Raw genomic sequence first — 14724 nt, 5'->3', positions numbered from 1 at the left:
GCCTCATCCAAGAAGTAGAAATACTCGGAATCCTTCCTATAGTTAGGGATAAAGTGAGGTAGTGCCCGGAAAGTGCTGAGATTCCTCAGCCTAGCAGCATCAAGAACTGGTGAAACTTTACTTTTTGTAGTGTGCTTTAAGCAAACGATAGCTTTACGATAGCAAACGCCTTTCAAGTATTCTATAAGATCACACTGCAACTCCGGACACTTTCATTCCCCTAGAACGGCTACTCATTCCCCGCTGCCCCAAAGCACTCAGCTCCTTACGACACTGTACGACGCCGAGCCTGTCTGGTCCGCACGGCGCGGGCCAATCGCGCGGCGCCCGACCGATGACGTAGGCCGCGCTCGTGCATGCGCAGCGCGGGGAGACCTTGGCGAGGCGGCGGCGACGCTTAGTGGAGGTGAAAGCTTTTGGCGGAAAGGAAAGTCCAGCGGCAAGATGCAGAGCTGGAGTCGTGTGTACTGTTCTTTGGCTAAGGTGAGGGCCGACTGGGTGGGGTCGTGCTGAGCCCGAGGCACAGAGAGGTCCGGTGACGGGGTCCGGGACGCGGCCTAAGTGGTGGGGGTGGGAGACGCCGGCGGCCAGGCCGGGACCAGCTGAGGCTCCACCCCTGAACCGGCTCAGACCGGGCAGCGGTTCGGAGGCAGAGGCCTGGGCGGTGGAGAGGCCCCGCCGGTTGTATGACGGCCAGCAGTCACACACAGTTCCCTCCCAAGCCTGGGCCGTGGGGCCTGGCGGTCGCACGTAGGCCTTGCCCCCTTGGCGGAGGAAGTATGAGTCTACCTTGCCCCATATGGTCGACTCTTTTTCATAACTTTTGCTCATCCTCGGCCCGGCCCTGAGTGGCCTTTCTGTAGTGGACAGGTAACCTTGGGCCACCGCTTGAAAGACCCAGACCGAGTCAGCCCTAACACGTAGCCCTAGGAATTCCCTTCAGTGTTTGCAGTTTTAAGCTAGTGTGCATTGACTTCCCTCTTAGAAGTTCGTATTTTTAATTGTAACAGGTTATTCTCAGGAAAGCTTTCCTTTTTCATTTATGTACCGAATACAGCCAAAGTGTATATATGTGGGATCGTGCCTGGTTACAATATTGATGCAGACCTTAAAAGTAATACAGTAGTCAGACTCCTTTGTTTCAAAGATGAGTAGCTTATGTTTTCCGAAGTTAATGTAACATGCTAGGAGTTGTACTTTTAGTGAAAGGCAGAGCTGGGACTAAAACTCAGGACTGATATTTATTCTGCTGTTCCTTGGACCACTGTCCTGACCTCAGGTGCAAGAATTGCCTTGAAATAGACAACGTTACTAGCTCAGTGTAGGTTTTGTCACTGCTTCCCATTTGCCTTCTGTGATAGGAGCTATTTGCTTTGTTCCTTTGTGTCTCACTGTTCTTAGGAAATAGTAGCCATCCACATTTAGAGGTTGTTGTGGAGATTATGATGCAGTTTGTAAAACCGTAGTAGTTCTTGAATATGAGTACATTACTTGGTGCATTTTTCTAAGGTATTTTGTCTCATTTTCTATTCCTGTTGGACGGTTCAGGTACATCTTCATAGGTTGTACATGGATCACGTGTAAAAGGATTGCATAATGAAATTATCCAAGTACTTAAGCTAGAACTTGGAACGCTTTAGTTATGACATTAAAATGATCCCTGGCACCAAAAGTTAGCCATGTTTCCTGAAAATTTAATAAAACTTAACACCATTTAGTAACATGTTTTAGTTAGGTTAAATGTGAAATGGGATGTTGACTGTTCATAATGAAAAGTGTGGTAAGCTGACTGTTTTTACAGAAGAGGAGAAATTGATGTGTAACCTCTGTGGCAATGGAAGATACATTAATAATCATTGCTTGATACATTTGCCTTAACTCATTGTTTTCAAGGACGTTCAGGAGTTCTATATTTTGAAATTATACTTTACATAATAGGAACATTTCTTTTCTTTGTTTCAGAGAGGCCATTTCAATCGAATATCTCATGGTCTGCAAGGAGTTTCTGCAGTGCCACTGAGAACTTATGCAGATCAACCAAGTAAGTACTTAGTAAAACAGGTTTTCCTTATATTAAGTCATATTTCCTTTGTGTTTAAATGTAAAAGCAAGTGAATGGTAGAGTAACTAATAATAAAGTAATCGGTCATAGAATTCATTTGTTCATATGTTTAGTCACTTAAATGTTTATTGAGCATCTAGTGTGTTCTGGGTGGTGAATGAGGCAAAGCCCTACTGTTATGGAACTTATAGTCTGGGGGTAAAAGACAAACAGTACACAAGTAACAGGGAAATATTTGGGGAGGTCTTTGAAAACGAAAGCTGGTAATTGGGAGGTAAGGAGGCTATTTTAGATAGGGCGTCAGGGCTTTTCTGTGTAAGGGCCTGAATAAAGTGAGGGAGTGAGAAGTTTATTTCAGGCAGAGGGAAACAGCAGTGAGAAGGGTCTGAGGTGAGAATTCAGTTGTGAGGTTTAAGGAATTGCAAGAAGGCTGGTGTGGGTAGAGCAGAGACCCATAGAGTATAAAATCAGAGAGTTAGGCAGGGATCAGATATGGAGGGTTTTATAAGGCCCGCCAGGATTTTACTCCCAAGTGTGAGGGGAAACCACTGAAGGGTGTTGGGCAGAGGAGCGATTTTATATGTTTACACTTAAAAAGTTAGGCACTTCCACTGCAGGGAGCATGGGTTTTGATCCCTGGTAGGGGAACTAAGATCCTGCCTGCTGTGCTGTGTGGTCAAAAAAAACCCCAAAAAACTTAATTCTGTCCACTGGGTAAGATTGAGTGTGTTAGTCGCTTAACACTGTTTAGAATTGTGAGAAATCTTTTTCCATGCTGAATGAAAATCTTGGTGGGCTTATCAAAAGCACGTTTTAAAGACTAGAAGAATGTACCCTGAAAGGAAGCTATGGACTATGAATACTTTTTTCTTTATACTTTTCTATATTTTTGAAGTTTCTGTAAAGGATATGTATTTTATCTTTTAAAGTATTTAAAACAGGGAGTTAATGGGTTTATAGTAAGATACTTTGGCCTCCCATTACCAAGACTGTGGAGTATTTGAAATTGTCTGTTTTTTTTTTTTTTGCGGTACGCGGGCCTCTCACTGTTGTGACCTCTCCCGTTGCGGAGCACAGGCTCCGGACGCGCAGGCTCAGTGGCCATGGCTCACGGGCGCAGCCACTCCGCGGCATGTGGGATCTTCCCGGACCGGGGCACGAACCCGTGTCCCCTGCATCGGCAGGCAGACTCTCAACCACTGCGCCACCAGGGAAGCCCCTCTTTGTCTCTTTTGTTAAATGGGGTTATTACTTATTCTTCTCAGCTCAGCAGGAGAAATATTAGATTTTCTCTTCCAGAGCATGCAAGTAAGGACTTTTCATGGTTCATTCTGCACCTTTGGTATTACATATTCAAGGAGGATTTATTCAGTACCTTCTATTTGCCAGGCAGTCCCTGGGCAGGAACTTAGACTGTAATGTTACGGGGATAACTGAGCACTCATGAATCCAATAATTTACTGATCCCTTGACATCGAGTAAATTATAAATCCCTTAGTACCCATGTAGATTCCGTGCATAAAGTCTTTGGTTGCATGAAGTAAGAAGTGTTTTATGTACATATTTATATTTGTCTGAGGTGTTTATTTAATGTCTGTACTTTCCTCAAGAGTGCACACTTCATTAGGGCAAGGACTGATTTGTGACTGTTCGGCACCAAAAATGGTACAGTAGGTACTCAGTGCATGTTTACTGAATAAACTCTGGGGCCATGTCTGTTTTAGTTATGCTCCATCACAAGCATCCAGTGTGATGCCTGGTACACAGTACCCAGCAGCAACAGTGATATTAACTGATGCATTGAGGGCTTACTCTGTCTCAGGCACAGTCTTTAATCCTTGTGGCTCTCCTACCAGGTGTGTGCTGCTATTTTCCCCATTTAGTGAATGCAGGAGCTGAGTCGAGAGAGCTTAGCTAGGAAATGACAGAGCTGGGAAAATTCTTCTGACTCTAGAGCTTACGCTCTTTATCCTTGTTTTGTTTGGCTTGCCTCGTTACATGAGTATTGCTTGACCAACTTGAGGAGTTCAAGCGTATTATGATACAGTCCCTGTTACAGCATCTGGGAGGTGTTTGAATATGAACCAAATTCATCAAGATTTGAAAAGTATTGTGTGTTGTTGTTGATATGACCTGTTTCGTAACAGGAATAGACTTACAGCCCTTCATCAGTCACATTTGCTACGTTAATTTATTCATTCGTTATTTCAACAGATATGGAGTATCTGCTGTGTGCTAGTTATTGGACTAGTTGCTGGGATACAACAGTGAACAGGACAGACAAGATGCAGCTGTATAGTTTACAGTCCACTGGGGAATATAAACATTCAACAAATAATTGTGATAAGGACTCCACTGAGTCCCAGTGCTCCCAACTGAGCATTGGGAGTTATGATATCTGTATATGGATCAGGAATGGCCACAGTTATTTTCTAAGGAAATGATGATATCTGAAAAGGGTTGGGGTGGGAGTGGGTATGGGAGGAGGTGTTCCAGGCAGAAAGACGTGTATGTGGGAATATTTCGATGCGAGAAGGAGCATAGTGCATTTGAGGAGCCCGAAAAGGACCAGTGTGGCTGAAATGTGTTGACGGTTGACTTCTCCAGGTTACAGAAGACCCTAACTCTTTATTTTAAGGGCAATTGGAGGTCATTGAAGTGTTTTAAGCAGGGACATGATATAATCAGAGTTGTTTTTAAAGCTCGTTTTGGTTGCAGATCAGAGTTTTTATTGTAATAACTTTTTCTCTCGTTAGACTGTAAGAACCAGGGCTCTGTCGTTCATTGGTAGCCCAAGAGCTTAGAATTGTGTCTGTAATGTGAAATACTTGCTGTCAGTATTTATTTCTAGGTAGATGGGCCAGAATGTATGTGGGTGGACCAGCCCAATTCTGTGCGTGTAAGGTACCAGTAATTCATTATTGCTGAAGCTTAAACTGCATGATATTGGTTGATAAGCAGAATGTGGTGGAAGATGAGGCTGGAGAAATAGCTATCTAAGAGATTTAGATGTGTATATAGGAACTTGGATTTTATCTACCAAGAGGCAGGGAAACCAACGAGGAGCAAGAGAATAAAGTCCTAGTTGGGTTTTGGCAGGAGGTAACATCGTGGTAGCTGAGGAGGGTGGGGATGGGGACTGGAGGCTGCAGGACCAAAATTGGGAGGAGGATCTGAGAAGGGAAGAAACGTGTTGAGTGCCCAGTGTGCACCTGGCATTCTCCCAGGATCTTGACATACCTTATCTCTCACCTCTCTACCAGGGATGTAGATATTACTGTCACTGTTATGCCTATGTTGCATCGAAGCGCAGAGAGATTAAATAATTTTCTCAAGAATTGAAGAGATGGTAGAGCTCATATTTGAACTCAGGTTTGTTTAACTTCAAATCCTCTTCTTTTCCTGTGTTTCTCTTTCGTTATGGACTAGAGGGTTGTAGGTTTATCATCAGAAAGTAAAAGTATTAGAATTCAAGAATTTCTTTGAAGCTGAACTGTTTAGGGTGATCACAGGTAGAGGATGTGACTATGGAAATAGACTGAAGATTAAGGCTATTGATTATTTTATTGTAGTTTTTGTTTTGTTTTTTGGGTGTGGTTTTTTTTTTTTTTGGCTGCACCACGCAACATGTGGGATCTTAGTTCTCCGACCAGGGATTGAACCAGTGCCCCCTGCAGTGGAAGTGCAGAGTCTTAACCACTGGACCGCCAGGGAAGTCCCAGGCTATTGATGATTTTAAAACAGACCCCCCACCCCCCATCAACAAAACAACAAATAAACATTACAACAAGTAGCTCTTATACTCATTTAGTGAAATTGGTAATTAATAATTACTGCCTTATATTTCTTTTCCTATTCTTTTTTTTGTTTGTTTTAAAAATAATCTTGATTTATCTACATTTTGATATGTGCCTATTTCCCCTAACTATAACATAAAGTTTTTGAAGGTAGTGATGATTTCCTCATAGGGTAGGCATTCATGAAATTTGATTTCATTCTGATAATGAAGAGCTTCGTGTCATTTTAGTTGGAGTTCCTGATTGACCTGGAGATTATGGGATCATCTGAGTGTTTGAGAGGCATAATGGTGTAGGAGCATAGGCTTCAGAATCTAAAGAATATGGCTTGAATCCTGGCTGGATCAGTTACTAATTGTGCAACCTTATATAGGTTGTTTCGTTACCCTCAAGCCTTATTTTCTCCCTGTTAAATGGCAATAATAACTGTGTAACAGATATGTGCCGAGGCTTAAATAAGACAACAGGAAGCATTTAGCTCACTGCCTGGCATGTAAATTATCCAAGTGGCAGATATTATTGCCGACTGACTTCCTAAAACATGTGTTGTAATTTGTTGATGATTACAGTTGGTTTGTAACTGGACACCTTTATTTCAGTGGTAGCCTTGATAATGTGGTATCCTTAGTTTCCTCATAATGATATAATAAGTAACATTTGTAGAGTAACTTGTAGAGCAGTTCTTCCTGCTTTTTCTTTCGGTTCATTTCATGGCTTTGACTAATTAAGTCAGTCACCTCTTATTGTACCCCAGTATTTCTTAAAGTATCAACCCGATAGCTTTCTCCTGGCATTTTACTGCCACCTGAAATGAAGATTGCTATCCAGCTGTCTTTTGCCATTTTGGCTTAGTCATCGTTCTCTTATGCTATCAATTTGTATATCCTTTTCAGTTTTTCTTTTTCACTTTTAAAGGCTGATGCTAGTTTTGTAAAATTATATATTAAGTGTTCCCTAAATTAATGTATTTGGTTTAACTACTTTTCTATACCCTGATTTTTAAAACTACTTTAAAATTGAGAAATGCTTCTTGACAAGGAGATGGTGAGTCAGAATCAGGTATTGTAAACTGTTACTTACAAGCAGCCTTTGGTAAAGGTGAAAGCTAGCTGGTTTGTTTTTCCAGTATTTTATTATGAAAAATTTCAAACATTTAGAAAAGTTGCAAGAATTTTACAGTGAATACCCATGGATTCTTCACATTTTACTATACTTACATTATCACATATCTGTTCATCCATATACGTATCCATTCATTCTTCTTACTTTTCTGATGCGTTTCAAGGTAAATTGCAGACATTGGTGTACTTCCCCTAAATAATAGCTTATTTTTGAACCTTTGCATTGGATCATACCCTTCTATACTTCCAGTTGACAAATCTTCAGATGAAGACTTCCTTTTCCCTTCATCTTTGTGCTTCCTAGCACTTTAGTGGGATTCTGATGGAATGGTGCACTTAGTATCTTCAGTGCAAGGCGAACTATTTCTTGGTATTTTCTACGGTTTTTAAAAAGACCTAAGATGACACAGTAAATTGGGAAATAAAATGCAGGTATTTTGGCTTTTTTTGTGTTTAATCAACAAACATGTATATTATAACCAAAAAATGTTTAAAAAATCAGCAAAGAAGCATGTTTTGGAGCTTGTATTTAGATTACTGTGAAATTAAAAATTAGGACCCAAACTAAGGGATATTGTTTAGGTCCTGATTTGGTTCAAGATTTGAAAATAGAAATACATTTTATTACATACTTAATTCTGAACGTGAATGAGTGAACCAAGCATTGTGGCCAAAAAGCATAAATGGATCAGTAGAAATTGAAGCAATACTTTTATCATGTATTGGACCAGCTATATTTTTTTCATGTATTGAGTAATCCTAATTATCATCTGACATAACCAAGGAGAATCAGTACTATGATTTATTCAGTAGGACGATCCTTAGATTTTGTGGATAACTGGGTTGGCTAACTTGTTAGTTGTCGTCCAACATAGAGGTTATTTGATTCTGTTAGGCCAGCAAAGGTCTTTTGAATGATACTACACTCCCATCCCCTAGGAGGTGTGGGTTTTGTGGGGGAGGGATGATGATAAATTAAAATTGCTGTCTTTGTAGGTCAGAATATAGTTACTATACAGTGAATACTTACTATGTACGTTCCAGGTACTATGCTAAGGTATTTGCATACATTATTTATTCTGTATTACAGCCCTATGAGGTAGATTTTCTTGTACTGTTTATTTTGCAGATGAGTAAACTGAGGCTGAAGCAGGTTAAATTACTCATCTAAGGTCAGATAGCTAGTTATTATAAAGCTTGATTATTGCCCTTGGGGATGGGTGAAACGGAGGAATGGAGTAGTTTGAATAATGGAAATACCACTGGAAGGAGAGACAGAAAACTTAATTTTGTCTCTGCCACACGATTGCTAGATGACCTTGGGCAAGTTAATTGACCTCTCTGAACCTAGTGTTTTTTGTCTGTGATATATCGGATATATGCCATCCTCATCTTCCTCCTAGGAAGTTCTGGGAAAAACATGATAATATATGTGAAAGTGTGTTAAAAACTGCTAAATGCTAGGTTGCAATGACAGTTGGGGGGGTGGAGAAGGGAGACTGTCTCTAACTCTTAACAGTTATTGTTGATTTATTTGATGTTGGATTGAGGAGAATGGGAATAATTGGACTTAATTTGACATTTGTATCATAATTATTATATTCCTCAGGCTGCTGATCAAAGTTAATTTTCAGTTTCTTATCTTTATATGATAAATGTCCAGAATAGTTCATTGAGTTCTGTTTAGCCTATTATCTTAAACTATACAAAATGTATCGTTATTCAAATAAAGTTCAAAACGTATTTGCCATGCATTATAGGGAAGCAGAGTTTTCCCCTTGATATCTTAGAAGTTAAGTACCTGAAAAGGATATAATCAGTCTTAAATTTATTGAAAGAACTAAAGTATTATAGAAAATTATCTTATTTAATCCAAACATCAATCATTTAAGACAGTGTTATTGTTCCTATATGACAGAAAAATGAGGTCACTTAGTCACACAACTAATAAGTGACAGGAGCTGAGATTTGAAGCCAGCTATGTCAGAATCCAAAGCTCAGGCTCTTTCCTTCATACAGATGTGTTAGTAAATGCCTGTCTGTTATGAAACTATGGAATTTAACAAGGTCAGTGGGTACAAAACTCAGTTATATTTTTGTATGCTGTAATGAATAAATAGAAAACAAAATTTAAAAATCTGTGCCATTTTCAGTTATGTCAAAGAACATCAGGTACCTAGGAATGAATAGTACTGTGTAGAAAATGCTGATTATTTGTACTTTCTTGGAGGTATAAAATGTAAGATTTTTTTTAATGTACTGTTTTTGGTCAATATTAAGCAATTTATTGTTTTGTATCAATTTGCTTTTATTGTAGTTGATGCTGATGTAACAGTGATAGGTTCTGGTCCTGGAGGATATGTTGCTGCTATTAAAGCTGCCCAGTTAGGCTTCAAGGTAAGGTTTAGGCTCAGACTACGTGTTGATTCCTTTTCATTTGGCAAGAGTTGATCACATTCACAAAGTACTTTGCAGGTAATTAATAATGGTAAATACTTTCTTAATTCTATAAATTATATTTAGGCCTGAGACTAATGAAGAGAGAGAGTTTATTCGATTGTAGTATTTTCATGAAATGCAAAGTGAAGTCATTATTTTTCCCCTCCCCCCAATACTTTTTTGTTTTGGCTTCTAATCACACTTTGGAAGATATAGTAATAGAGCCAAAAACATGTATTTGGTTGTTAAACAAAAATATCTTTTAGAATAATTTGCTTTTGGGTTAGTATTATTCAAATAATAAATTATAAAGGAGTCTATTTCATTCTCACAAACACAGCTTCAGTAGCATGTTTTGTAGAAGAATTAAGACAGATACATTTGGAATTTTAGTGAACCGAAACATTGCAGGTTATGTGCAGTAAATGTTTTCTTTGGTTGTAGGCCGTCTGCGTTGAGAAAAATGAGACACTCGGTGGAACATGCTTGAACGTTGGTTGTATTCCTTCTAAGGTGAGCATATGTTTTGTGCAGTGCAGAAATTTTTTCATTAGCCACCAGCTAGAAGGATATATTGAGATTAGAATATTAAACTAATACAGTTATTAAAAAATAAACCAGGGATGATAAAAACACGTTTTTCCCTTGTTAAAACTTAAGAGTACTGTCATCAGTCTGCCATACGTTCCTGAAATACCTTCCTTGTCTCAGAATGCCTAGCCTTTGAGCTAGGCTCTGATGACAGATTCTGATGTTCCACCTTTTTTCTTTTTAGCTTTCCTTTACAGTGAAACAGATAATAGGTAGTAAATTCTTCTTTTAGGCCCTTTATATATGAAAATATGACTGCTTTTTTAACCTGCCTTTCTGAAGTGTGTATTTAATTCATTGCTTTTAAAGAAAGTAGTTTTTTTCATTCTTGTTTGTTGAACGTTTAAGTCGTTATTGTTTGTCTTAGATTAATTATGTAAGAACAGAAACTGAATTGGTGTAGTCCTATATGCTATTTCACGTAGAGAATGTCATTTTGTAAGTGGTTTTTGATTATATATAGTTTGTGAAATTTGATAATTGAGTCTATTTCCTTTAGGCTTTATTGAATAACTCTCATTATTACCATATGGCCCACGGAAAAGATTTTGCATCTAGAGGAATTGAAAGTATGTATACCTTTCATATTTAGCAATATTATCAGTTAACTTGACTCTTTTGGCTTAACTTGACTTGTGTCTCATGAGTGTGTAATATATGTTCAGTGAGGGAAGAGTAAGAAAAAGATCTTAATATGAGAAGATTTATTTAAGAAAGAAGGCTTAAATTCATATTCCTACTATGACATCTTGTGTTCCTTTGCTAACGTGTGTGTGTGTGTGTGTGTGTGTGTGTGTGTGTGTGTGTGTGAGAGAGAGAGAGGGAGGGAGGGAGGGAGGGAGAGAGGAGTCAGTTTTTATTTCCCTGAAACCTAGAGATCATTGGGAGGTGCTGGATTCCTGAGTGCCATGGGCAAATAATGGTGAAGGAAGCAAAGTCTCCTTAAGTTGTTGGTAGTGGAAAGAGATGCAGGGAGAGGGGGAAGGATGCAGCATAGTGGAAAAGAAGGACATTTCATAACGTTTTAATTTGTTATGTCATATCTCCTGCCATTCTTTTTGGACTGTTTTCATTTCATCCTTCTTCTCCAGTTATTGTTGTTTACAGATATATATAATATATAGATATAGATATAGAAATATATAGAGATATAGATATATCTTCCTTCTAGGAGGGGCCAAAACACACCTTGGTTGAAGGGGGAGTGTGTTAATTGATTTTCCTTCATTTATTTCTTTGTAGCGGTAGGTTTCTGAAAGATTGGGCTGTAGTGTAGGCAGGCAGGAAGGTATAGGAGTGATGTATATACATTAAAGCAAATATATTAAGCTAGATGAAAAGTAAAATCAAAACTCACTTTCTGTACCCACAAAGGAAAGAAGAGACAGGGTTAGTCAAAGACGTGCATTGTAGGTAAAGCTTCAGGTTCTAGCTCTGTGACTTTAGGTAAATCAAATCTCTCAGGGCCTCTCTTTCCTCATCTTTAAGATAATGTGTTGGTTGCATGAGCTGATTTCTGAGGTATTACATGTAATGTTCTGTTGAGTTTGAGTTTCTTTATCTTCTGAGTTGCTTCAGAGTTTTCTTCTGAATTAAATGAGTGAGTAAAATCTAGTTTATTAAATTCTTTTATATTAAGCTTCTGTATTTGAAGTTTTCAAATGTGTATTTTTAGTAGTTTCATGAAATTTACCCTTTTGTTTGCAATTTCCAGTGATGTTTTACTTTGTCATTTTTATCAATACTTAAATTTAAATCTCTTCCAGATTTATAGTTATCATAAGGTCTTTGGAGAATATATTGTCATAATGGGTATAATGTTTTATTTTGGACTTGGTTTTTCCTGAAGATGGACTCTTCACAGTGTGTAATAGGTTCTGTTATTGTGATAGGATGCTGTTTGCCTTTTGCCAGCTACGATTATTGTATCAGTTATTAGATTAAATATTTTTAATACTGCCTTTTATACAGTTCTGTAAGTATTAGGCTGCAGTTTTTTAGACCTTGATTAGTGAAAAATGTCACACATTGCTCCAGGAATTTAGCTATGGACTAAAGATTTATTTAACAAATTACAGTGTCTGAAGTTCGCTTGAATTTAGAGAAGATGATGGAGCAGAAGAGTAATGCAGTAAAAGCTTTAACGGGTGGAATTGCCCACTTATTCAAACAGAATAAGGTCAGTGTGTTTAATGTTCAAATTTTTGCTTTATTTTATATACACCTTAACATTGCTTTATGCTCACAGTGATGTTATTAGAACTTGGCTGCTGGAGAATATTTAATTTAAAACAGTATGTTAACCTGAAATAGATTTCCCTGATACATATAACAAAACGTTTGCTGTTCCATACGTAGCATTACTAAGTAGGGAAGTATTTTGTATTGGATAAATTATTTAATAGTTTTTTCTTATTAATCATATTTACTCCAAAAATTATTTTAAACTTTGTGAATTTATAAACATTATTTTATAAAGGTTGCTCATGTAAATGGATATGGAAAGATAACTGGAAAGAATCAGGTCACCGCTACGAAAGCCGATGGCAGCACTCAAGTTATTGATACAAAGAACATTCTTATAGCCACAGGTTCAGAAGTCACTCCTTTTCCTGGAATTACGGTATTTACATGTTTTACAACTGTCACAACCTTCCTACAGAAATATGTTTTATAAACGACTTTATGCTCTTTATGAACTTTGAATGACAGGTCTCTGACTGAAGTACTATATGTTGACAGTCATTCAGCTTTGGAAAATTGCCTGTCTTTATTCTCCAGTGATCGTGACCAGAAATAGAACACTGTATATTAAGATATATTTCAATTCAATATGAAGTTGAAATTGACCATTTTGTTTTGAAATGCTGAATGATAAATTTTTAAGTGAGCATTTTTTTTAAGTGAGCATTTTTTTTTTTTTTTTTTTTTTTTTTTTGCGTTACACGGGCCTCTCACTGTCGTGGCCTCTCCCACTGCAGAGCACAGGCTCCGGACGCACAGGCTCAGCGGCCATGGCTCACGGGCCCAGCCGCTCCGTGGCATGTGGGATCTTCCCGGATCGGGGCACGAACCCGTGTCCCCTGCCTCGGCAGGCGGACTCTCAACCACTGCGCCACCAGGGAAGCCCTTAAGTGAGCATTTTTAATGGGTTTTGTTAAAATTGAGTCTATGGATAAAAGTTGTAAGTAGCTCAAAGCAAATAAATGACTTAGTATTTTTAGTGATTATACTGAGTGAGATCACAGTTTATAATCAGTAGGTTTTTCCAAATAATTTTGATTGTATCTTTTTTTAAAATTACAGATTGATGAAGATACAGTAGTGTCATCTACAGGTGCTTTGTCTTTAAAAAAAGTTCCAGAAAAGATGGTTGTCATTGGTGCAGGAGTAATAGGTGTAGAATTGGTGAGTGATGTTTATTTATTTATTTATTTTTTACATCTTTATTGGAGTATAATAGCTTTACAATGGTGTGTTAGTTTCTGCTTTATTACAAAGTGAATCAGTTATACATATACATATGTTCCCATATGTCTTCCCTCTTGCTTCTCCCTCCCACCCTCCCTATCCCACCCCTCCAGGCGGTCACAAAGCACCGAGCTGATCTCCCTGTGCTATGCGGCTGCTTCCCACTAGCTATCTACCTTACGTTTGGTAGTGTATATATGTCCATGCCTCTCTCTCGCTTTGTCACAGCTTACCCTTCCCGCTTCCCATATCCTCAAGTCCATTCTCTAGTAGGTCTGTGTCTTTATTCCTGTCTTACCCCTAGGTTTTTCATGACTTTTTTTTCCTTAAATTCCATATATATGTGTTAGCATACGGTATTTGTCTTTCTCTTTCTGACTTACTTCACTCCGTATGACAGACTCTAGGTCTATCCACCTCAGTACAAATAGCTCAATATTGTTTCTTTTTATGGCTGAGTAATACTCCATTGTATATATGGCCACATCTTTATCCATTCATCCGTTGATAGACACTTAGGTTGTTTCCATCTCCGGGCTATTGTAAATAGAGCTGCAATGAACATTTTGGTACATGACTCTTTTTGAATTATGGTTTTCTCAGGGTATATGCCCAGTAGTGGGATTGCTGGGTCATATGGTAGTTCTATTTGTAGTTTTTTAAGGAACCTCCATACTGTTCTCCATAGTGGCTGTACCAATTCACATTCCCACCAGCAGTGCAAGAGTGTTCCCTTTTCTCCACACCCTCTCCAGCATTTATTGTTTCTAGATTTTTTGATGATGGCCATTCTGACTGGTGTGAGATGATATTTCATTGTAGTTTTGATTTGCATTACTCTAATGATTAATGATGTTGAGCATTCTTTCATCTGTTTGTTGGCAGTCTGTATATCTTCTTTGGAGAAATGTCTATTTAGGTCTTCTGCCCAGTTGGATTGGGTTGTTTGTTTTTTTGTTACTGAGGTGAGTGATGTTTTTTTCTGCCCCTTATTTCTTGGAGTTGGACAGGACTTAGTGGTGCTGTGTTTGATTCTTTGTATAACATCACAGGTAGATCAGCATTGAGGGTTTTTTTTGTTTCTTTTTTAAATATTTATGTACGTCCATTAGTTTTTTATTTTTGTAATTTTTTTAGAAAAATTTTTGGCTGCTTTGGGTCTTCATAGTTGCATGCGGGCTTTCTCTAGATGTGGCAAGCAGGGGCTACTCTGGCAGTGCACAGGCTTCTCATTACGGTGGCT

At 38.4% G+C, this 14724-nt stretch overlaps 1 protein-coding gene across 2 annotated transcripts in view; it reads left to right on the top strand.

Moving 5' to 3' along the window:
* Positions 1-333: 333 nt before the first annotated feature.
* The window catches only part of DLD (dihydrolipoamide dehydrogenase), a 49895-nt gene continuing 35504 nt past the window's right edge, over positions 334-14724 (top strand). For both annotated transcript variants that reach the window (XM_067745922.1, XM_067745921.1), the window contains exons 1-8: positions 334-483; positions 1963-2041; positions 9298-9377; positions 9864-9932; positions 10510-10579; positions 12089-12189; positions 12490-12633; positions 13317-13418. In XM_067745922.1, coding sequence (XP_067602023.1) covers positions 445-483; positions 1963-2041; positions 9298-9377; positions 9864-9932; positions 10510-10579; positions 12089-12189; positions 12490-12633; positions 13317-13418 — 684 coding nt within the window. In that variant the 5' untranslated portion in view covers positions 334-444. The remainder of the gene's footprint in view (positions 484-1962; positions 2042-9297; positions 9378-9863; positions 9933-10509; positions 10580-12088; positions 12190-12489; positions 12634-13316; positions 13419-14724) is intronic.

Source organism: Pseudorca crassidens, chromosome 8 (genome assembly GCF_039906515.1).
Source record: "Pseudorca crassidens isolate mPseCra1 chromosome 8, mPseCra1.hap1, whole genome shotgun sequence".
NCBI classification, from domain to species: Eukaryota; Metazoa; Chordata; class Mammalia; order Artiodactyla; family Delphinidae; genus Pseudorca; species Pseudorca crassidens.
The sequence above is the reverse complement of the archived record's forward strand: the minus strand, read 5'-3'. Positions and strand labels throughout refer to the sequence as shown.